Source organism: Rhipicephalus sanguineus, chromosome 5 (genome assembly GCF_013339695.2).
Source record: "Rhipicephalus sanguineus isolate Rsan-2018 chromosome 5, BIME_Rsan_1.4, whole genome shotgun sequence".
Lineage (NCBI taxonomy): Eukaryota > Metazoa > Arthropoda > Arachnida > Ixodida > Ixodidae > Rhipicephalus > Rhipicephalus sanguineus.
The window spans coordinates 148,178,859-148,202,992 of NC_051180.1; the positions used below are offsets into that span (position 1 = coordinate 148,178,859).

Genomic DNA, 24,134 nt, shown 5'->3' on the forward strand with positions numbered 1-24,134 from the left:
GAACACGTCACAACACTACACTGCACTGAACCCATTACAATGTCCAGCAGTTCATAGTGCGAAAAACTATATAGCTACACACACAGTGATAACTACCTACAATACACCACACTCACTCATCGAAAATATTCACAAATTCAATTACAATACATCTGTACTCAAAATAGTCCTCAGTCTGTTTAAGGCTGATTCCACTGCTCAAAAATCTATTTTCTCCTAGAGCAGTCACTAATCCAATGCCACTTGCTTAATCTGCGTTTCTTCACCCTATAAATCGGTACTTCCTCCTCATTCGCCTCAGCAATTGCCATGCACACAGTAGCACTCTTTGTTTTCTGCTTTTTCATCCTCCTTCCTATCCTGCTTTTTAACCACTGTTCTTTGGCATATGCCGCATGATTTGACATATCTTCTCACATCGCTCCACACTCCAATCCAAAAAAATTCTTCAGTGATCTTGTCGAAAGTGTTTTTCACTCCCTGGCGACTGACTCTTATACTATCATGCCCCAGTTTTAGCACCGTATCCTTTAATTCCTCTGGCACCATCAGCTGCATGACTTCTCTACCCGAGCTAAATAAACACTTGCGATACATCAGCCCATTCTGCTTCACAAATTGTGCTACCGCTTTACTCTTCTTCCTTTTTATAATCTCTCCTAATTTCGCCTCGCACGCTCGAATGGATGTATCCTTCTCCTGCAATTCCTTGAACTTGTCCACTGATACATCCAACCGGTTAATGGCTGTGACATGCAGGGGTTTCAGAGTCTTATCTCTCTCATTGGCTGCCCTGGTTTCTACCACTGCTGCTCTTTCGGCACCTTCTTGCGCCCCTTCTGCTAGCACAGAGTCCTTTCTCTCACCTAGGCCTTTCCCAGCCTTTCTCCACAATGGATCAGGGTTGTCCGCCCTTCTCACACCAGGTACATTTCCCACTACCAAGTCGTATAGCGGATCCTCAACACACTTCGCTGTCACTAGCCCTGTATAAAAAGGTGTAGATATTCGTATCCTTGCTTCAGGCATATATTTAATCGTCCTATCTACAAACATCACCGGCTTCACCTGTCCTGTCATGTTCTCGGGTGCCACTAAACTACTTCTTACTAATATCGTATTAGCGCCCGTATCCCTCAACACCGTGACCCTACGCCCTTGTACCTCTCCTTCAACTACCGGCATGTCTTCTTCGATCAGTCCTTCTCTGGCACTCATTACACAGGCAATCTTTTCAGCTGAATTCATCTTACAATCTTCTGCTCTGTGTCCTCCTTTTTTGACATTTGGAGCACTTCACTGTCTTTTGATTGTGGCTAATCTCTGCACGACAATTGATGGCAATATGTCCCGACCGATTGCACAAGAAACATCGCTGTTATGCTCTGAAGTTGCTCATTGGGACCTGTTCTCTAGCCTCTTCCTCCGCTACCATAGTACCTTCACCGACCCCCTTTCCAAGGTTTCTGATACCTTGCGCCTCCATGAACTGGTCGGCCTGCCTTGCCATTTCCTCTACCGTGCCCACCTTTCTTTCTTTCAAGAATACGGCCAACTTGCCACTGCACCGGTTGAGGAATTGCTCTCCAACTACCTAGTCGCGGACGCCTTCGTAAGTCTTTGCTGTCTCTGACAATTCCATCCATCGATCAAAGTAGTTCGACAGTCGACAGACAAACTGCTTGCCAGTCTCGGAATTCTCCGGCTTGCACGACCGGAATTTTTCACGAAACCCTTCGGCGGTCAGCCGGAATCTTTCCAATAAAGTTTTCTTCACCAAATCGTAGTCTAATGACTCTGTTGCTGGCATGCGGCCATACACGCTCAGTGCTTCTCCCGCAAGACAAAGGCTCAGGGCATTGGCCCACTCACCCCTCTCCCAGCCCTGCCCTATCGCGATCCTCTCAAAGCGATGCAAATAAGCATCCAAGTTGTCCCTTCGCTCATCAAAGGGTGCCATTAGTTTACGAGGGCAGACAGGCTTTCGTCCGGGAGCTGGCGAATTGGCCGACGCTGTTGATGGGCCACTACCTACACTTGCATTGTCTCGCGATGCTTCATTCGCTAGTGCCAAACGCACCTTAAGTTCCAGAATTTCTTTTTCTATCTTTTGCTCCGCGAGCGTACGTTCATGTTGCTCGCGCGCTCGTTCACGGTCCTTGCGCGCTCTCTCCTGCTCAACTCGCTCCGCGTTCTCAAAGAACTTCCGCGTCTCCTCCTTGCTCATGCCCATGTCCTTGGCCACGGCCGCCAATTTCTCCCAATCCATCTTCGCATCACTCGAGAATCAGTGACTGGGAAGGATTGAATCCTGGCAGGCTCGCCAATTATTTGTCACGTGTTATCTGGGGGGTGCTTGCAAAAACGGATCGGGAGAGAGTGAGATGGGCACAGGAGACCGTGGTAGGATGGGCAAAAACAACAAAGTTTATAATGAGCAAAAAGGTGAATGAAAAAGCATTACAGGACACTGAATAATCCAAACAAAAGCCTATTTACATTTTCCAATAATCTCAGTTCATATCTAGAACTGCAACTTCCTAAACCATGCGTTCTAGCTAGGCTTAGCTAAAGTTCCAACTCAGTCTGGCCACTATGGGCCTTGCGACAATCGAACGTTCTTACAGCTCGTCGCGATGACTCGAAGTTCCCGTTGCGTCAATCTCTCGTCGAGACCGTCGTCGACGTCCTCAGTAGGCCTCCGAGTTCATCGTCGGTTGCCTTCGTCCAGCCCGCTGCTTGCTCTCGTTGCGAGCGTCCCCAGTAGTCTTCTCCGTCCTTGGTCCGTCGAGGTTAGGCCTAACTGGGCCTTGGTCCCTTGCTTCGGGACTCCACAGGTGACGGGCGTCTCGTTGACTGCACTGTGGTCTGCAGCCGTCCTGCCGAGAAGAGAAGGGCTGCTGGTGATCCCGGAACTGCTGTGTTGAGGGGCGACGTGTCCGGGCAGCCTCGCTTGGAGCCTTCCAAGGTCGACGGCCACTCCCCGGGCCTTGCGTTCCACCACCTCCAGAACCGAGTACCAGCCGCTTTCGCCACGGGTGCGACGCTTGTTCCTTCCTCGATCTTCTCCGTCCGGCGCCCCACAGCACAGTGCCACGATCATCCTTCGTCGTTCACCATCACGGCTCGGGTCGCATGCCACGAGCCCCTAACTGGCCAATCCTCTGCGTCGACGTTGCTGGTGCACGTGCCATCGGGTGACTTTGCTTCTCGCGCACCGCCGCCGCGCTTCCACGTTCGGCACGCGCCTCGTGCCCCTCCTTTACTCATCACAGTGAGGTCCGCCGACCATTCAACGCTGGATGACGAAAGAAACAGCCGCGTTTTCTTGGTCCGAAAGCTTCGCCAATGACTGCGGCCGTGCCTCTCCTTATGGTGATGCTAGCAGACGATTCCGCGACAGCGCCCAATAAAAAATGGCGGACGCGCAAAGTGTTGTCGGAGCACTGATCATTATGAATATCCCCTATTACCAATTGTGACTCGTCTTTTGTACCAAGACAAGCACAAATAGGGCTGAACAAATGAGACTTGTCCCTGGTGATGCAGTAGACCCGCTATGCTATATTTTCAACATATTTAAAGTCACTTTAATTAAGATCACTCCCTTGCATAAATTCATTTATTTCATACTTTTTGCTTCGTGCTGGAGAATATCTGCTGCCTTTGTTGCTTTTAGCAAAACATTTGAGTTTTTCTGTCATAAAAGCCCCAAATAAAGCCCATTTTCTGCCTACAAAGCACCTAAACTAGCCAAAACCGCACACCCCAACAATCGCGTGTAGGTTGAGGAAGAAAGGGGGGAAAAATGCACAAATAAAAGAAATGAGATGGTCTGGCCTTGGTCTATCACATGTGGAATGCGCAAGTCACTTTCGCTGTTGTACAGTGGTGTCATGCAGAGACATTAAGATTTGGAAGGGGCTTCTAGCTGTCTGTCACGAAGCATGGCACATTTTGTTCCTGAATACACACACACATGTACCATATAATTACGAGTACCAGTATGACCACTGATATCTAAAAACTTTACTGGCACTCATTCATAGCTGTCTATGAAACAAACTAAACTGAATGACGCTGATGAGGCCCCAAATTACAAGGTCCCCAGGATGGCAGGTATGGATATGTGAATGCTGCATTAGAATAGAACTTGGTACATTGCCCCAAGTCATATCTATGAGAACTTCTGATAATTCAAACAAAATCCTGACGTTCCCTTGAGTTTGAATTATCGAAAGCCTACTGCATTGGTACACCCTGCAATGGCAAGTACAGCTCAGGCCTGGAGGCTAAAGAGTTATCACACCATAGTGTAGGGTACAACACAGTTTTCGTTATCACCCAAACATGCCTTTCAACCACGGTGTAAGAATATGCTTAGGTGCTGACACTCTTCCCCCAACGCATGGAAAACCGCAATCCACGTGCGGCCAGATAATGTTCGGGTTCTTATCAGTTGACTTGCAGTTTCATCGGCGCCTTCTTTGAGGGCGCTACGAAAAGCGGGGCAATCGTCTCCATAGCAACACGCATGCTGCTGATAACGTGCATTTTTCTGTGTCTTTTGCGGGATAATGTGCGTCCGCCAAGCAGCGTCAAGGGGCGAAATCGAGAGAGAAACAGGAGAGGGCACGGCGAGCGCGGCGGCGATGACGCAGCACCACCGCGGATCGGCTACTCGCAGGCGCACTCCGCCTCGAGCCATTAGATGGCGCTAGGCTGAACGGACCTATGACCGAACATTATCTGGCTGCTTAGACGCACGCAGTGTCACGACCTGTATAATCTTACACCGTGCTTTCAACTGAGCACAGGTCACAGGGAACCCACCTTCTCGGTTAGATTACGGGACTCCCGATACTCCCTCCAGCAGGCAGGGTGGTACTGGACAAGGCACTTGGATGCACAGTGCACCTGCTGGAAGCCCTTGAAGTCGGGATCACTGTAGTAGATTGTTTTCTGCAGCGGGCACGCCTCGTAGCAACACATGGCGTCCCACTTTGGCGGTGCCCGACACAGTGCCTGCATCTCCTCCATCGCTTTCTGCGGGTCAAAACGCGGGCAGACGATATTGCAGCAAAATGCACAATTCTACCGAGCTGCACCCTAGCTATGAATTCTCTACGTTTCAGGATTCCTTAAATTCAAACATCTAGGCAGTCGTTGCCGAGATTTAATTACTGGTTGGCACTTGTATATAGACAGATGGCACAGTGACATGGACAAGGCTGCACTTGTGATGCTTAGCGAATTTTCCATGCCTGCCAATCACCGTGTAGTAGCTGCACAATTGGTCATGTATAGCTATTCAGGTGCTGATCTGTGGCTTTACCTGAATGTGGTCTGTCAAGTGGTCGTTGAGACCAAAGTCCGGCATTCTTCATTTATGACTATGCAGCCAAGTGGAGTTATCTCTTTTTTATCTTAGCGTTTTCTGTCATGCCAATGTACAAACTAGCCCAGTTTCACACAGCTGATTGCACATGGCACAGAATGATCTTGCATTTACTCTTTTGCCCCGTGTCTCTACACGTGCCGACTAATATACTAAACGGAGGGGAGACAGCAGCAAGATTTGATTTCACAGGAACCAAAACTCTGAACAAACCTGAAGTTGTGGCCTCTTCGCATTGTCGACCTTAGTTTTCGTCTCGGGCCACAGTAGGGTCTCGCTGAACTGTATGCCTTTTTGAAGGATACTCAAACATTTTTCAATGTGTGGCAGGGCGTCCGAGAACCTGGATTCAGAGAGTAGCAGAGGCGACCATTACCAGCGTGATAAACGCTTCACACTTGTAGTGCTTGGTCATTCCGAATACCATCACTTGCGTATCTGCATAGCTTAATAATGTAGCTGACTGGGCTAGTTGGTTATTCATACTGAAGATCAATAGCGCAAAAAACACGGCCAACAAAAAGCAAACACACAGGACAAGCTCTCCTGTGTGTTTGCTTTTCACTGGCCATGCTTTTTCACGCTGCTGATCTTCACTGCATAGCTTTTACAACTTATTTCCTCACATGGCCCTAAATTAAGGAAACATATCAAGAAGCACAAAGGCAAATGTGAAGCCAACGACAGTAACAAAAATGGCCGCCATCCCGCCCTGCAAACATGTATGTCCAGCGAGGCTTATCAAAAGCCACACATGCTAATGTGAAGGGGGGGGGGGGTATGTTATTACTTTAGAGCAGAGCTGGCAGAGATACTCGGAAAAGTATTCCGGAATACAGATATCGAAATACATGGACTGGAAGCCTAAAATACAGGTACTGAGATACATTTGCCTTTAGTGTAACGAGATATTTCGGAGATACTTTCGCAATTGGACGAAAAAAGTATTCCGGAATACAGATACAGCAATACAGATACTGGAATACTTTTTTTTTATTTCAAGGATGCTCATACTCCGCAAAGACATTTGTAAGAGCACCATAATGTTGTAATTAAAGTTGCAGGCATTGATACATTGATACTTTTAGTTCATTTATTTATTTATTACAGCACCCTCAGCGCCATTAAGACATTACAGACGGAGCGGGGGGTTACAAAGTACATAATTAGTAATAATTACATAATTGCACGTATCAATTGCAATAAAAAAGTCAGCTATTTCACAGCAAGAGTAACAAGCATTGAACACCGAAATCGACATACTTGGTGACAACAAAATGAGCTATGCTTGAAATAGCACAGTTTAAGCAAATCACTCGAATCACTAATGAACACCAGTGAACTGAGAAAAAGTATACATTTATTTTGCACATAAATTCTGCTTTGCTGAGAAGGTTGCCGTGAGCATCTCAAATAGGCTGTCTTCTAGACAGCGTCGGTTTGGCCTCAGCACAAGACTCGCGACAGAAGAAAAGTCTCTCTACCGCTGCAGACGATCACAAGTTCGCGTTATAGTGAATAAATACCGCCCTCATAGCCGGATAGCCCTGCAGCGTGGCGATATCTCTTCTCGGGTCATCTAGATAGCGAAACACTTCCGCCCTCACGTGAGTTGTCCTGACTGTTCAGTAGCCGAAGTCGGTCCTTATCTTCGGAATCCTCAGCCGTCTGGCCCGGTCGGCACCGGGTCAGACGGCTGAGGATTCTACTGCCCACATAGGCCGGCCATAATTACCTATGTGCAATGGAACCGAACGCGTCAAAACTGCAGAATTCATACATTGACTTCCTAAAATCACGTTGTTTGGGGGTGAGATGCTTTAACCCTTTGCGGTCCAAAACCTTTACCCACTTTCCGGCTCTAGCGGTCCGAAACTATTTCGCCAGTTTCTGGCGCCGCGAATAAAAACACAAGCTGTGGAAGAGAAACGCACAGGATATTTATTTTTGCTCCTGCATTCTGCAGGCAACTCTTTTAGTGATATTTGGGCAACGTATGATACCGCTCAAAGCATTCCCCTGTGTGCAGGCCAGGGTTATTACTGCAGGTTTCCACCGCCGCCGTCGTCGTCTTCGTCACTCACTTCTGTCGAATCACTGTCATCACTGTCTGGTGGAGGCACGTAATTCTCTTCCTCACTAAAGTCATCCTCGCTTTCGCTAAAAGCACCGCCGTAAAACGCACGCGGTGAAAACGTGGCCATGCTTCTCAGCGAACCGCGCGCGCGAGTGGGTACGCTCTAGGCCCCGTGCTGATCATAGTGCTGCACCCTAGTGTCAAAAAAGTAAAACCTCAACAAACAAAGCTCACTTATTCCTCAAGAGATGGCCCTTCATGTATACAAAAAATGCGCGCGACTCGCGGTGAGAAAACAGCAAAATTTAAACCACGAACACCCTTGTCGGGCGGGGCCCGACAGCGGACCGCTACGGCCGTGTTGCGTTGTCGGGCAGCGCCCGACAACGGACCGCAAAGGGTTAAGCCCTCCCAAGTCGCTCCTGCCAGCTCTCTAAACAGACGTGGAAACAGGGACAGCTGCTCAGAGCGCCCCATCAGAAACTCGGCAAGCACTCGTCGCCTAGGCCGAAAGGGTCACTCTTCAATAAAGCTATCACCACCACCGATGCTACCAGCACCCATTTCAGCAAGCTGCAACAGGCGAAGTCTGCTCCGACGGTGGGGGAGCCTGGTACCACAAATGACCGTTTCACGTTTGTGATCAATTAGGAACGCACCCCGACACGCTGGAGCGGTGGCTGAAAGCGCGACAAAGATAGCCATCTTCTAATCACTTCGTTTCAGAACTGAACGCATGCGAAGCATTGCAAATGCTCTGTTCCAAGGCGGTATCCACGCGGGGGGGTCACGAAGTAATGGCTTGCCACCCGAAAAAAAGTAGGCGTGCTGCACTGGCCTTGACAGACCGCGACTTTCGTCGGCAGAGGCCGACAGCCTGCCGTGTGTGGCGTCGCTCGCTTTACCACATGGGCCATTCTGCGCATGAGGGGAAACCATCGCCGCCCTTTCTGTCGGCGACCGGCGGCACGCCTTTGCTTATCTTGGCACAAAAAAAAAAAAAAAAAACGTCATTCCTCCCTTAGAAACACGCCTCAACTCATTCCCGACAAAAAAATGTAACGGGATACTCGTGCATATTATCGCGATACAAACAATACATCGTAAAAGTATTTCACTACTGAGATACAAATACATTTTCCAAATGTATCCCGATACAGAAATACAGATACTCAAAAGTATCTCTGAAATACTATCGCGATACTCTTGTATCGCGATACTGCCCAGCCCTGCTTTAGAGTAATGGTAGTGATAATCGCTTTGCGATTGCTGTGGTAGACCGTGATTGGTTCCGCGACCATTTCCAGCAAGATGAATTTGTTCCTTTCGTCGAGCATTGTATTCACGCTGTTCTTCTGGTGTCTTTAATTTCCGTAGTCTACCCATGGCAGTCTTAGAATGAACTGCATGAGTTGCTAGATGGGTCTCCCTTTTATATCTGAAAGCAGGAAACACACACGGGGAGAAGGAGGGGCCGTTTGACGTCATTCGAAGCCCTCGTGGGAAGTGCAAAGCATCTTTACCGGGAACGCGTGGAAGGCTGTTCCCATTGTTCACAGGTGCCCATCCAGCGTGCAGTTTTGATGTTTGTTTCGTGGTTTTCTTTGCTGAAACAAATACTGAGCTCTATGCTGCATGCCTGATTGCAAATAAAGATGTGCCGTTTGCCTGCAATTGTTAAAGGGCCCCAAACCACCCAGAGGTCGAAATTTAGTTGTGGCGTTGCAGCTGTGCCCGAGTCTACAGCGAATGCGCCTCGGCTTGTCTGTCCACCTATCCGAATGCCCTTCCTCAGCGTCAGAGGTTAAAATACAAGGAACGTGAGCATCTGCTAGCAAAGGAGCACGCAAGTGCAAGGTTCTGTTGGTGGTTTAGGGGCCTGCTATGTCCGTTTCTAGCCCTCGGAGACGAAACCGTTCCGGGGTAGAGGTATACATCTTTGCTTTAAAATGCCACTACAGAAACCTTGTGGTACTTGTTTCGTGTGAAGGAAAAAGTTGCACAGAAAGTCGCAACTCAAGGGCCTGCATTCTTTTCAGGTAATTCAAATGCATACACAGTGCTCAGCAATCCGCCTCTTTTACGATGCCCCGACACATGCGCCCTTCCCTTAACAGAAAAGTTACGAAACGCCCCTTCATCTCGGAGGCTTTGCTTCTGCCAACCTAACCAAAACGTCAGAGGGCAGCTCAGGAAAATGAAAAAGGCGGACAAACACTATAGCCGGCCTGCACGACTGCTAGTGCCTTTCTGAGCCATCCGTGAATGCTGTGTTTCCACCCTGGACTTAAATGCTGTCAAAATGCAAGGCTCCTTGCGCTGTGTTCCAGCCTCCGCAGCGCCGAGACACTCCCATGGCACTTCGTAGCAGTACTTTCTTACACTGCTCCTTACACCACCCATGTCAAGAATGAGGACAAACGTGGGACAGAGTGCATGCAACTCATCCAGATGAAGAAACCCGCTTGTGTTCTTGAAGGTGGTCAGCGCAAATGTTGAGGAGTCGCAGGTTTGATTCCCAGTCGGTAGACTCAACCAGCCTTTTCTCTTTTCCCAAATTTCTTTTGTGACCAACCCGCATGTAACATCAGTTATAGCGAGTCAATTATTGGTGGACCCCAGTACAAAACACTCAATGTGTTAAAAACTTTCTCAATACGCACCCGGTTACGATATGAATAACTACTGTCCTGATGACACACAAGCATAGAGGTTTACGATACGAAATTCATAAAATAAAAGCTGAAGGTTTCATCTTTTACGCTTTTATTGCACAGCACCCACATTTAAATGCTACCGATGCAGTCGTCAATCAAACCCGTGACATGGTGCTTCGAGCCACTACCTAAGGTGCTACACTACAATGAGAGACAAAGACTAGCTTGCTCATGCCGACAGGAAACACTCACCTGTTCATTTTGATCAGGGCCTTTGAGACGCCATAGTATGCCAGAGGAAAGACAACATCCTTGTGGTTGCTGACAATGCCGAGAAAATATTCGACAGAGTTTTTCAAATCCTAGAGGGCAACGGCACCAATCAGTGTGAGGGCTGCAGCGGCCTGCTGGACAAAAACCGCAGCTATGTCCAGTACCCACCTCTAGGGATCCCATTCCAAGCAATGCACAGCCAGCAGCGTATTCCACGAGCACCACATCCAGCTCGGTTAGATTTGGCTGAAGAAGCGAGGCAGAAACCAAGTACGGATTAAAAAGCTGCTGAGTTTTAAAACGTCAGTTGCTAGCACTACGCTCATGGAAAACTTATAAAAGAAACAGGAGAGAAATTTGAGTGAGAAATTTTCATACTTTCATTCTTGGCAAAAACAGCAAAAAGGACAAAGGAAGGTAGGTTCAGTCCCCATTGCCAACTCAACATGAGTTCAATTGTGGGGGAAAAAAAAAAACATTGTTGATCCCTCAGTCATAGGAATCTGTATAACACGAAAGTGAAACGTGTCCTCGCAGAAGTAGTTGAATGTTTATTATACATCGATATACGAGAGCTTGCACAATGTCTAGTGGTGATTCACCCAGCTATAGGAACGCTCGCTATGGAAACACCCGGCTGATGCCTGGTGGTACATCTCCATCCAGAGGACTAATGTCCATGACCATGATTAAACCTTTGTGGTAGCTGTAGTAGTTAACATACAGCTGGGCACAGCATATGTTGAATCCCGCACAAAGATGGCTTGAACATGCACATAAACACTAACTTGACATACTCTTTTAAAGCGTCGTCATTTGAGAGAAACGGGAAGGTGTACGCTCCCTAGTAAACGGTGCCAGTGCACTCGAAGCAATAGGCAGCGGAGAAACATTGTTAGTCCATTTGGAAGCGTCCCAACACTGGCGAGGAGGCGTCACACGCTGATGCGAAAGGCGCATCGCGTAACTGTGTCGTTACCGAATCGAATCACTGTGGACGCCGCATTTAACCGACCACAGAGTTTTCTACAATACTACAGCGAAAGCATTCGCCGCGCTGAGACTACCGAAATGCTCGCAGTCAGTGCTCATTAGTGTCATGGCGCATTCATTACTCGTAGCCTCAAAGATTGGCTCCCGCAACGCACCATTGCTCAGGCAGTTCCAACCGCACGGGGAGAGCGTAATCAAGAAAGCGGTGTGACAGCCAGAAGAGCGTCGGTTATTGGACGCTGAGCTTCTTTACTGAGCTTTGACTAATACCACTGTAACACAGGACATTCTGACGTCATTCGAATGGAATGACATTCGCATCTAATGACATTATGTGGCTGCTTCACAGCAATATTTAACGTCATTAGAATTGAATGACTTAAGCAAGTTGAACGAGATCGAAAAACACATTCGCTGTCACTGTCGAACTGAATGCATACTCTCTACCCCAGAGACTACTTAAAATGCTGCATTCAGCATTCTCAATTTGACACGAGTTCATACAAACATGCTATTAATGTTACTTTTTTAAGGCATTTGCTATTTTAACGAGAGCAGGTGTACGGAATGCTGTGTCAAAATGTTTTTACTCTCCACCTCAGTGGCATCTGGACGCCGGCGCTGTCGGCCATAATGTAAACAGACACCTGTGTGCACGTGCATCTGACGCGGTGGCATCAGCTCCACGAGCGCACTGCACCCAGGCAGAGATGTCTGCTCTCATAAGGCTTTGGGACAACAATTGTGCGCAGTTCTGTTGCAAGCTGTTTTCCCGCATGGAAGCGTGCCAGACCGAGTTTTGAAAGCGAACAAACGCGGAATGCACTGGATTTTTGTGTGTGTTGTCGCAACACAGACTGCCTTGTGTGCACCTGTCACTTCGCGTTCTAGAAAACTTCAATAGACGTGGCACTTTCTTTTTTTTTCGGCACGCCACGCATGTCTTAAGCGAACGCACACCGCCTTGTTTTACATGCAGACTCAACAGGCTGTGTCTTGATTCTTCTTCTGTCTCACGATCAAGTCTCTTCTTCTGGCTTATGCGCATTCCTCGCAACGCCAAGTACAAAGGAACTAAGCGCTTTACTTGCTGCAGCGTTGTTCAGCCACACTGCCATGTCGGCCATGTTGCTTGTGTTCATTCTATCGACTGTGGCTACTGGCTTAAGCGCCGTCTTGGCTTGTGGTGGCCAGATAGTCTGTGACAAAATTTTTATGCGTGTGTATTGAGCGAAGCGACTTCCCACGTGTCTTTTAAAATAAATAACTTCACTTTTCAACCACTCTAAATTCCTCAACATTATTGGTAATTTTTTTCTGAATTATCGACATTGATAACATGAATGAATGACATTAGTTTTTCTGATGTAGCACCAGCACGCATCGAATGGAATTTGTTGCACCGAATGACATTAACACCTCCAGTGTGACAGGGGTGTAAGGTCGCCATTTCGCTGAATGTTAAAGAGTTAACAGAAAGATCCCACCAGGGCCAGGCTCAAAACGCGATGGGCAATGCAACGACGCGCGTTGCGTCACCTCTAGTCTGACAGTGATTTTCTCACGATTCGAGCGGGGCAACGCAGTGTGACAGCCAGGCGAGTGTTGCAGAGCTATTTTTAATATGAATGGATGCTATGACGGAGGCTTGGCCCAAAGCAGCCACCTCACAGTGCAAGGTGCTGACAAAATTACGCTGAATGGGATGGCTGTAGCAACGGCGTGTTGCTGGAGCTAATCGTGATCATGCATTACTTCACTCTACCACTCCCAGATGGCGACACCACCCCGCTAACCAAGAGCACCTTGAGAGGAAAGTTTAAGAGATAAAAGGCGCGTTCGTGAAGCTTGCGGCATGTATGACCATGGTATTTCCATGGTATGACCATGGAGCATGGCAGGTGTGACCATGCTGACGTATTTCCGACGAATATACGCTATGAAAGTCTTGGTGGACACCGGCATAAAAAACTTTCGTTGTTAAAAAGAACAATTAATCGTTGATATAACAATTTCCTTCACTTTTTATAACTTCATGTCCACAGAACACCATGTGTTCTTAATTTTGGTAACAAAATGTGCTTACCCCAAATTCCAAAATAAAATATTAGAAAGGTGCGGCAACAGCCAAGCTTAACTCACCTTCTGGGCCAACACTTTCTTGAAACCTTGTAGCGCTACCTTATACAGGCCAACAACTAGGTCCTCACACGATTTTTTTAAGATGTCCTTCATTTCCTTGTCGGTATCGGATGACGCCTGCAAATTGCAAAATAGAAATGTGCACGCCAACACAAATTATCAGCACTGTTCAGATGAACTAACACGCAATTGTGATTCAGGCTGCCATTGAACCCTTGAGGTTCGAATTTTTTCGTGAAATGCAGTCCAAAAATGTGTAATATTTTTATTGCTGAAATAAATTCTTCGGACAATTCTATTTACAGTGATGCTACCGAGGACTTCTGTTTTGGAGCAATTTTTGGAGCAGCAAGATTTCTGTTTTGGAGCACTTTGGAGCAGCAAAATTTTCATCTTGAAGCACTTTGGAGCAGATAATTTTGCATCTGGGAGCACTTTGGAGCAGCGAATTTTACATCCTGGAGTGCAATACAGAAGCATGTTGCATTAACATTCAAGTACCTCAGTATTATTATAGGGCTCTTATGGAGGCTAGAAATATTTCGATTCATTGCAAATCTCATGAAAAAATCATCCCAGGAGCATAGGCGTGCACACAGGGGGGGGCGGCCGCTTCCCCCCTAATCACCTAAGAGGGGGGGGGGGCGAAATCTGCCCCGTACATTGACCCTTGCGATAGCAATTATATGGACACTCTCGGCGGATTTTTGCCGTAAGTGTTGCGGTAATTTTCCGTATAAAGTCCAAATTAATAACATCACCACGCGCATTCTAGCCGCGGGTAAAAGCTCGCGAGCGCTGGCGACGAACGCGGCTGAAGCGGAGATTAAACTAGCCGGCCGTCTGTCTCCGCCGCACGGACAGCGCAGCCCCGCCACGGTGGTCTAGTGGTTATGGCGCTCGACTGCTGACCCGAAGGTCGCGGGATCGAATCCCGGCCGCGGCGGCTGCATTTTCGATGGAGGCGGAAATGTTTGAGGCCCGTGTATTTAGATTTAGGTGCACGTTAAAGAACCCCAGGTGGTCGAAATTTCCGGAGCCCTCCACTACGGCGTCTCTCAATCATATCGTGGTTTTGGGACGTTAAACCCCAGATATTATTATTACGGACAGCGCATGCGATAACATCTTCCCGCGTGCGGGCCTGCCGTCGAGTGCTCATCAAACAGAGAGGAAACGCCCCGCCCGTCTTTCGTAAGGAGCATGAAGGCACGCCAGGGGAGCGGAAGGGAGGGGGGGGCCGTATCGTTCGAAGGGCGCAGTCGCTTGCGCGCGCGCTATCTCGAGGCATCAGGAGACGGCTCGTAAACTTGCTGTGCTCTCAACGCTTACTTCGCGTTTAGAGCTCAGAGCAAGGAAACACTTTGGTTCCTGGAGGGGCCATATTCCCTTAAACCAGCGTTTTGTTGAGTTACGAGAGATCGGATCCAAAAGAGTTAGCTGCTAGTCTTACTTCGTTTCACAATACAATTTTTTGGTATCGCATTCATTGCTTCACTCTTAAGCGAAACTGAGTTTTTTTAACCGTTAGCTATTGACCCCCGAAAGCGAGGGGCGGACGTGTAACATGGCGTAGCCGCTTCACTGGGCAGTCAGCGAGGGGCCCGCTACTGACAGCTGCACATTTGCAGCTGCTCCGACCAGGAGATATGATTTTACTAATGAGATGACATTTTTAAAAAAGCAAGCAAAAAAATCGAATTGGAACCCTAGCACGTGAGCTCAAAACGGCAGGGCCTTTTAGGGGGTATTTACCACAGAGTGATTACAAACTCGGACGTGCTGGCGGAAGGAATTACGAAAAAGCTGTTCTGGATGAAGATCCATCGATAAAGTATATATGAGGAAAAGTGTGAACGCGTTTCCACCGTTCGCGTGCTCTTCCATAAACGCGAAGCAAGGAAAATTCGATATTGTCCCATATATCTACTGCGAGCGATCCCAGATTTCATTCCGCGATGTCCGGAAACAGAAGTGACAGACATTTTAGCGGCACTCATGTAGTCATTACTGAACATTGCTTTCCTTACGTGCCATGCGACGCTTGAAACGAGCTATCAGCAGCGTTTCTGGAACAGACGACGTCCGCCGATGAATCACCGTCACACTGCACTTTCTCGCTACCGATAGGCCTAGACGTCACGAGCCTCTGCGGAGAGCGCGTTTTGCTGTCGAGTCGACTTGCAGAACAGAAGCTACGTCGGCACTGTGCATAGCATCGTGGCTTACTCGGAACGCACGCGCGAGCGCTATTTCTTCAGCGGAATAATTCTTGGCCCATGATTGCGACTTTATTGGCAGCAAGATCGAGCTGCACATGTTCTGACGAGCCGGCGGTGCGATTGCCGGTGATAGACGCCCCCAAACACAAGACTTTGGCGCAGTTTGGCGCAAATTTCGTCGATATTATCAGGATGGCGCAGTAAATACAATTTGGCGCAGTTGGCGCAGGAGTGGAATCACTGTATTTACGAAAAAAATTGTCTAACATTTTTTTCGTCACCGTTAAACGACAAAAAAATCATTTTACTTGTTACACACGCATGGTTTATTAACATCAAGCAAAATCCTAAAAAACAACAACACTTATGTGATTTTTTATAAATAAAAATAATGCGTTGTTTTAAACATAGCTCACAGACATACAAAAATACACTTGGGGAATAGTCCACATCGGAATAATTGCTGCTCGACTTCCTAGCAGCAGAGCGACCGGCGATCACTTCCATAGCGTAAGCGAACTGCGTGAGTGAGTGCACGGAAGAAAACTGTATGGTTGTGTAGCCGTCCAGAAAGCAAAACGAGTGAAAAAGCTATACTAATCCTTCGTCCTATCGCCAACGAGACGGAGTTTTCCGAGTTCCCAAAAAAGGAAACGCAACCACGACGGCGGGTGTTTGTGTAATTAAGTGCCGCACGGATACAGATGCATCGCACCTCGAGGAGCAATAAACGAGAGAGTCACAAGCGGTCACCCTTTGAGAGATTAGAAACCAGACGGCCATCAGCTTTACAGGAGCGAGAAGCGATAACCATCTGAAGGACGAAACCGAAACCAGACGCACCCCGTGCATGCCTTCTGATGCGCAAGCGATAGCCAGCGTGGTGCTTTGTGAAGCAAAAAACAATGGAGAGACATCGGCACATGAAAAGAGTTCCACATTTTTTTTCCTGAAGTGTGGCAGCACATGCCAAGCAAGAGACATGATTGAAAATAGCGCGCGTTTCAAACACACAGGCTATGCCGTATATGTACGGCGAAAACCTTAAAAGGGTTAAGGAAGCCAGAATACTGCACAGACAATAAGAGAAATATTCCATACAGAAGACACTACAGTAAGCTTGAAGTAAGCATACCTGCCAAGTTCAAGGAATATGAATCCGGGAGATTTCCGAAACGGGATGGGGCGATAGTCCTGAACGTAAGCATAAAGATCGGCGCTTCGGTCTTATAATGGCTTAGAGTGCCAAACAAGCAACGCAGCAACAAGCAACGCTCAACTACAGTAGAATCTCGAGGGGGAGCGAAAATATTTGTATCGCCCGAAATTTCGTATTATAAAAAAACTAGCAAAATCGGTTTTCAAACTACGATATACGTGCAAAACATTAATTTCCACCGAAAGAACTCGTCTATGTCTTTCTGGGGCACACGTGAATGGACCAATAAGTGATGGCGCCGCTCGCTGCCTCGTAAGTGCACGTCAACACTTCGCTTGAGGCGAACTGAACACCAAGTGCTTAAGTCCACTCCACCACAGTCATAAACAAAGATCGACAGGAACATCGAAACGATTAAAGACTTTGTTGCCCTTAATCTACCGCTGCATTATCTTCGGAGCTCGAAGTCTCTATACATCGCGTTGCGACCGTGGTTTCGTGCATGCGTTTGCGGCAAATGGTAGTTTCATTATCAATATGCTTGCGCTGGCCGAGCACATCTTCAAAACTACATCGTTTGTTGCCATCTATGATTGCTCCACAGTGTTCGCGAAAAGCAGCGTCGCTTTGACTGGGTGAGCGCTGGACGTGTGTGCGCTTACGGAGTTCAGTCTGTTTGGTCGTTGCCATACATGATCATGTCAAGAGCGGCCGTGGTTTCATCTACAGTGGTCATGGCAAATGATAGCCACTGTTCTGACAGTGGCGCTGGCCGCGCACGTACCGTATTTACTCGAATCTAACGCGCACCTTTTTTCCGGAAAAATGAGTCCAAAAATCGCATGCGCGTTAGAATCGAGTACCGAAAAAAAAAAAAAAAAAACTCGGTTATCATATTGCCATCGACATTTCAAAATGGCCGCCTCCTACGATTTCTGCCATTTTTTCAGTTCGTACGTGTGCTGAGGAGATTGTCATCCCGTTCTGCGTTCGCATCCACGGCATGGAAGTGCCAACTACAAATACTCGACGAGTGTACCACGATGCCGCATTTCAAAGAATAGTTATTACATGTGCAGAGAGACGGACGGAAATCGGGCCGCATCGCGGTCGTTCGGATATAGTTCGGAGTTCCCGAAACGTGCGTGCGAGACTGGCGCAAACAGAAGCAGATTTTTTACAGCAAAGCTTCACGAAAAGGTTTCAGTGGACCAAAGCAGGGCCGGTTTCCCGAAATCGAAGAGCGTTGACAGCGACAAGGAGTTGTCCGACAGCGACGAGGACTGATCCATTACGCGACTCGTATCACCGCCGTAGCGGTGACAGTTTTAGCGGCAAGGCCCGCTTTTTGTGTGTTTTACTTTTTTGAAACTTTAGTTCTTTAAAACCCAAATGCTTGTTCTTCTGAATGTGCGAAGTGTGACTCCTACGGACTTTTTTTGTTCTTTTCTCTCACTAAAAATGGGTGCGCGTTACAATCGATGTATTACTTTTTTTTTTTTTTGGTCGCGGAAAACGGGTGCGCGTTACAATTGAGGGCGTGGTAGAATCGAGTAAATACGGTACTTCCGAAGCTTCATGAACATTGCTCTTGGCTGTCGCTTGGCAGTTTCAATACCAAAGTTCTTATCACCCGCCACTACTTGGAAAAATGTTTGGAACATCCAAATTTTGGCCCATCGGGCACAGTGGATTTTCGGCTGGGGAATTTTACAAATTCTTATCAGCCGGTTTCGCATCACCAAGATACTGTACGTACATTTACATCAACCGAGATTCTACTGAATGTTTACATCAACGCCTCCTGAATTGGTTTACATAATGCTATATGTGATGGGTTTGCAAAAAGCCTGGATAGCATTGGGTTGGATTTTTATCAATATGGCCAGATCACGCACTGAAATTTCGATTTCTGGGAGATTTCTTGCCAACCGTACAAGCGTAAGAAATGGTCAAATTCCAGGAGTCTCCTGGAAAGTTCGGGAGGCTTGGCAGGTATGAGTAAGTGCTTGGCCCTGGCTCTAACCAACCCTCAATTTGTGTTAATTAGACCCTGCAAGAACAGTTGAGAAATTGGTTGATTGAAGGGGCAAAAAAAAGAGTGTCATAATAGACCACTGAATCGTTTAGAAGTATCTGTGCAGATACTTCTGCACACATGTGAAACTTGCAACAAGAGGAAACTAACGTCTATTATCGAATTATAAAAACCTTCCATGTCTGACGTGGACTGCCTGAGCACCGCACACTGAAGTTTGCTTGAACTTATTTTGTGACAAAAACATAGCATGCCGCACTCTCGAGCATCATTTATGTATTGCATGCACTATAAAAATACACATAAAAAAATCTGAGAAACTTGCCTGTTGAGTAGAGGGTTTGGATTGTTTCGGAGGTGGAGTCGCTTCATCAGAATCCGAGTCGGAAACCAAATCCGGAACCTTCAAAGCATCAGAAGAAAAAGAACAGCTGTCAAAATCCACTTCACGACGCAAATCGAACGTTCGAGACCTGTATTCCGGTATGTGCGATTGCTTTTCCGTGTATCAGGTTACAAGATCGTGCCACATAGCAAAATTTAGTTTTGTAGCCAAGCAAACTCTCCAAATATATATTTCTCATTCATCAAGCAAACAGAACAAATTAACTTACAGCAGGTTTTGCCTTTGGCTTGTTAGTTGCTGATTGATTGCTAGGATAAAAGAGAAAAAAACAAAAGGCATTACACTCAAGTTGGACATGGTTGGTCATTCTACCTGGAAATAAAACAGTCACAGTTGCAATCATGAGAATTATGACCGAGTGGCATGTTGCCTCCTCTACATCAGCCATGACTAAATTATGGCTGTCAACATGGCTCAGCGCATAAACGGTCCATGTGCAATGTCCGGCAGGTAATCTGTGGTGTGTACGAAAACTAAGCAGAAAAGGCTGGCAGCTTCACGTTTATCATCTTCCCATGTACTGAGTAACTAAAAGTTGTGCAATTTTAAATTTTGGAGCAGCACTGAAGCGTGGAGCTGCACAGTGATGATGACGTCAGCTACCAAGACGTACACTATGGCCGCTTCTGCGTCACTAATGGAGTGGAGCAGCAGTGGGAATGGTATGCCTTGCATGAGCATGTGACAAGAAGCCGACACCGTGTCGGGACTTCAGGTTACAGTAGGAACCGATACTAGCTTTTAAATACATTACAATTAATTTTTCAGGGTGCACTGATGCTTGCCAGTATATTTTCTAGTGTGGTGAGGGCTTAACCTTTCAATTCATGAAAAAAAAAATTACGTCGATTTCAAGGAGTTTTGAACCACTTTTCCAAATAATCATCAAATGACCACAGTCTCACGAATCAATTGCTGCAAAAATGTCTCAAATCGATCAAGAACGAGCGAAGTTAAGAGATATGTCGCACGCTTCAGGCGATTTCTCTCCTCTCCTGCCAATGAGAGCTGGAAGCTCCATAGGGAAGGATGGCACGGGGGAAAGAAGTTACATCAGCGCGTGTCATGACCTTGAGTGCGTGATGAAATGCGATCGCTCTCTCCCGCTATTTTTGTGCACAAGTGTGGGTCGCAGCAATGCATGGCCGCACATAAAGTAGGAAGGACGCACTTACTTCTTGGTATCTGCTTTTCCATTTTTGGCCTTTTCTCCTGAAGATGCAAAAAGAAAGAAAAAGGGGGAAACAGGCACTTGATTCACATACCCAACACATATAGCTGAAGCTGGACAAACTCCACTCACCACAAGAACACCAAAACAGATGACACAGAGAGGAGGAGAATGTCATTTCTTTAACCTGCTGTTTGTTACTATGATGTCGCCACACACCACACAGAAAGCAAAACTGGCTGATCTGAACCAACAAGGCCAGTTATGACAACGTAGCTTATTGAAGAATGAGCAACTTCTGTGCCCATTTCATCTAGCTGTGCTTGAACACACCTGAACAATTTGTGTATTCTTAGTACAGTCTACGCTCGTTATAACGGACCCGCATACAACGGACCATTATTCAGCCTAAGTTTGGTTTGTGTATTAAATTAATGGAGCGAAGTTCGGTTTTAACGGACCACGATACAACGGACTATCGGCTACAGTGGACGAAATTAGCGGCACTTTTTGTCGAAATTGGGCGCATAAAGCGGACTTTTGCCGTGTTGACGCGGGCTGATAACAGACTTCACCACGCCGTTCTCTGCGAGCTAAAGCCACGGTAATTTTAAATAACAGCTGGCAACATTGGTGGCTTCCGGCCAAGCCAAGCCTCCAGCCAAGCCAGTCTGTCTGAAAGCACGTTGACGACGTTTGGTCTAGTTGACGCCATTGTGTCATGTTCCCGTGCTTGACTGTTCTGTCTGTTCACAAATTTCGAGGCAATGGTCTCCAGAAAGCGGAAGCAAATTTCGATGAGCGACAAGCTCAAGATAGTGAACGCGGTCGTTCACGGTGAGAAGCAGGCGGACATCGCAAAAGCAATGGGGCTGTCCAAGCAGACCGTGAGTTCAATTGTGAACAACAAAAGTATCACTGGCAAGCAAGTTGCGGGGGAAATAAATCCCAAGCGCTTCAGACTCCGCGAGGCGACGTATCCGGACGTTGAGTCCGCACTTTTAATGTGGCTGCGTGATGCCCCATCTCGTAATATTCCGGTCAACGGACTATTGCTGAGGAAGCGGGCCGAGCAGCTAGCTGTGGTCCTCGGACACGACGACGGCGTCACTTTCAGCGACGGATGGCTGGAGCGTTTCAAGGCAAGGCACGATGTCACATTCATGCAAGTTTGCGGTGAACGCAACAGCGCGAGTGTCGACGCGGTCACCGAATGGCAGACCAATGAGCTACCAGCGCTTCTTGCAAGGTACGACGAGAAGGACGTATTTAATGCCGACGAAAGTGGCTTATTTTATAAGGCCAAGCCGAATAGGACGTACACGGTTTCCGGCAGCCAGTGTCATGGTGCTCCAAGGAGCGTTTGTCCGTGTTATTTTGTTGCAACATGAGCGGCACCGAGAAACAAAAACTGTTGGTGATTGGGAAAGCCAAACAGCCTCGCGCCTTGCGGCACGTAAAGAACATGCCAGTCGAATGGACTGTGAATACAAAGGCATGGATGACGAAGGAAATCTTCAATGCCTGGTTATTGCAGTTCGACCGGGAGATGATAAAGCAGAAGAGGAAGGTGCTACTCTTCCTGGATAACTGCTCCAGCCACATGAAGCCTCCCCAGCTCGCAGCAATTGAGCTGGCATACTTTCCGCCAAATGCGACCTCGGTACTGCAGCCGATTGACAAAGGAGTCGTGCATTCCGTGAAGGCTGCCTACCGTACTCGCCTTGTCGAACGCCTGCTCTTCGACATGCAAAATAATCGGGCGTCAAATATAGACGTCAGATTTCCTGTCGAAGTGTTGGCGAGCGTTTGGCAGCAAGTGAAAGGGGAAGTAATTAAAAATTGCTTCAGGAAAGCTGGTTTTCAGCAAAATGATGGCAGTTCCGACGAAGAGTCGTCCGTCCCAGATGACGAAACATCAGACCCGTCTGTGTGGCCTCAAGTCAGGGAGGCTTTCGGGGCAGACAGCTTCTCCGACTTTGTCACATTTGACAACGCAGTGATGTGATTGACTGAAACTGTTTTGGAGCAGGTTTTTGGAGCAGCAAAAAATGCGTTTTGGAGCAGGAAAAGGGGCTTTTGGAGCAGCTAAAAACACGTTTTTGAGCAGGGAAAACAACTTTTGGAGCAGCTAAATGCTCAATGCCAAGTGGAAAAATTGACCGTTTGAAGCAAAAAACAGTCAAATAGGGAACTCTGTTGAAATAAAAAGTTCTGTCCAATAATGGGTGTTGCATAACACTACTGAATCACCGAGCAGCCCCGTAAGCGCGAACGTTGGCGTTGCGGTCTTATAATGGCATAGAGTGGCCAAACAAACAACACAGGTAGGGTGTTTCCCAGCTACAGTAGAACCTCGGTGATACGAATCTGAAGGGGGAGCGACAATATTCGCATCGCCCGAAATTTCGTAAAATAAAAAAACTAGCAAAATCTGTTTTCAAACCACGATATACGCACAAAACATTTATTTCTGTCAAAAATACTCGCGTATGCCTTTCTGCGCGTATGCCGTTCAGGTGTGTCCCACGTGGACGGGCCAATAACGGGCGAGACAGACGGTACAATTTTCCATGCGATGCGACGTCCGACACGGCGGTGGGGAACCGGAATGGTGACCTTTCATAGCATCGGACAGCCACCATTCCCTCTCCCCCACCGCCGTGTCGGCCGGCACATCGCATGGAAAATCGTACCGTCTGTCTCGCGCTTAAGGGACGGCGCAGCTGGCCGCCGCGAAAGCGCGCGTCAAAGCTTCGCTTGAAGCCAACTGAAAACTATGTGCCAAAGTCCCCTCCACCATAGTGACAAGCGAAGATCGACACGAACGCCGAAAAGCTTCGTGCCTTTTTTTACGACTATATTGCTTTTAATCTACCACTGTGTTTACCGCGTACCTTCAGAGCTCGTAATCGCTATCAATTATCCTGTTGATAGCGACTGTGGTTTCGTGCGCGGCGGTTGCGGCAAACAGTAGTTCCGTTTTCAATCAGCGTGCGCTGGCAGCGCACGTGCCTTCAAAACTACGTTGTTTGTCGCTATCTATAATCGCATCTGCCACGGTTTTGTCCGCAGCGCTTGCGGATAGCAGCGTCACTTTGACTGGGTGGGCATAGGACGCGCGTGCACTTTCCGAGTTCCGTCAGTTTCGTCGTCGCCATACATGCTCGTGTCAAGAGCGTCAAGAACGACTGCGGTTTCTTCCACAGCGGTTGTGGCAAACAATAACCACAGTTCTGACCAACGTCTAGTTCTGACAGTTGTGACCAACCTAGTCCTGTAACGCGCTGTCCGCGCGCGTACTTCGGAAGCTTCCAGCATTCTGCTCTCGGCCGCTGCTCAACGGATTCGGTACCAAAGTTCGTATCACCCGGCGTGACGCGGAAAAGTGTTCGGAACATTCGAATTTCGGCCCATTCGACACAGTAGAATTCGGCTGGGGAATTTCACGAATTCGTATCAGCCGGTTAAGTTTACATCAACGCCTCCTAAATTGGTTTACTTAAATGATATATGTGATGGGCTCGCAAAAAGCCTGGATCAGATTGGGTTGGATTTTTGCCAATGTGGCTAGATCACGCACAGAAATTTTGATTTC

At 47.6% G+C, this 24,134-nt stretch overlaps 1 protein-coding gene across 1 annotated transcript in view; it reads right to left on the reverse strand.

The window, feature by feature from the left end:
- Positions 1-24,134, reverse strand: part of LOC119394339 (E3 ubiquitin-protein ligase TTC3) — a 167,003-nt gene that overhangs the window by 89,108 nt on the left and 53,761 nt on the right. The window contains exons 12-19 of the mRNA XM_049416060.1: positions 20,541-20,577; positions 19,574-19,613; positions 19,249-19,362; positions 13,541-13,657; positions 10,574-10,651; positions 10,385-10,494; positions 5,612-5,741; positions 4,834-5,046 (exon numbers count right to left, since the gene is read on the reverse strand). Coding sequence (XP_049272017.1) covers positions 4,834-5,046; positions 5,612-5,741; positions 10,385-10,494; positions 10,574-10,651; positions 13,541-13,657; positions 19,249-19,362; positions 19,574-19,613; positions 20,541-20,577 — 839 coding nt within the window. The remainder of the gene's footprint in view (positions 1-4,833; positions 5,047-5,611; positions 5,742-10,384; positions 10,495-10,573; positions 10,652-13,540; positions 13,658-19,248; positions 19,363-19,573; positions 19,614-20,540; positions 20,578-24,134) is intronic.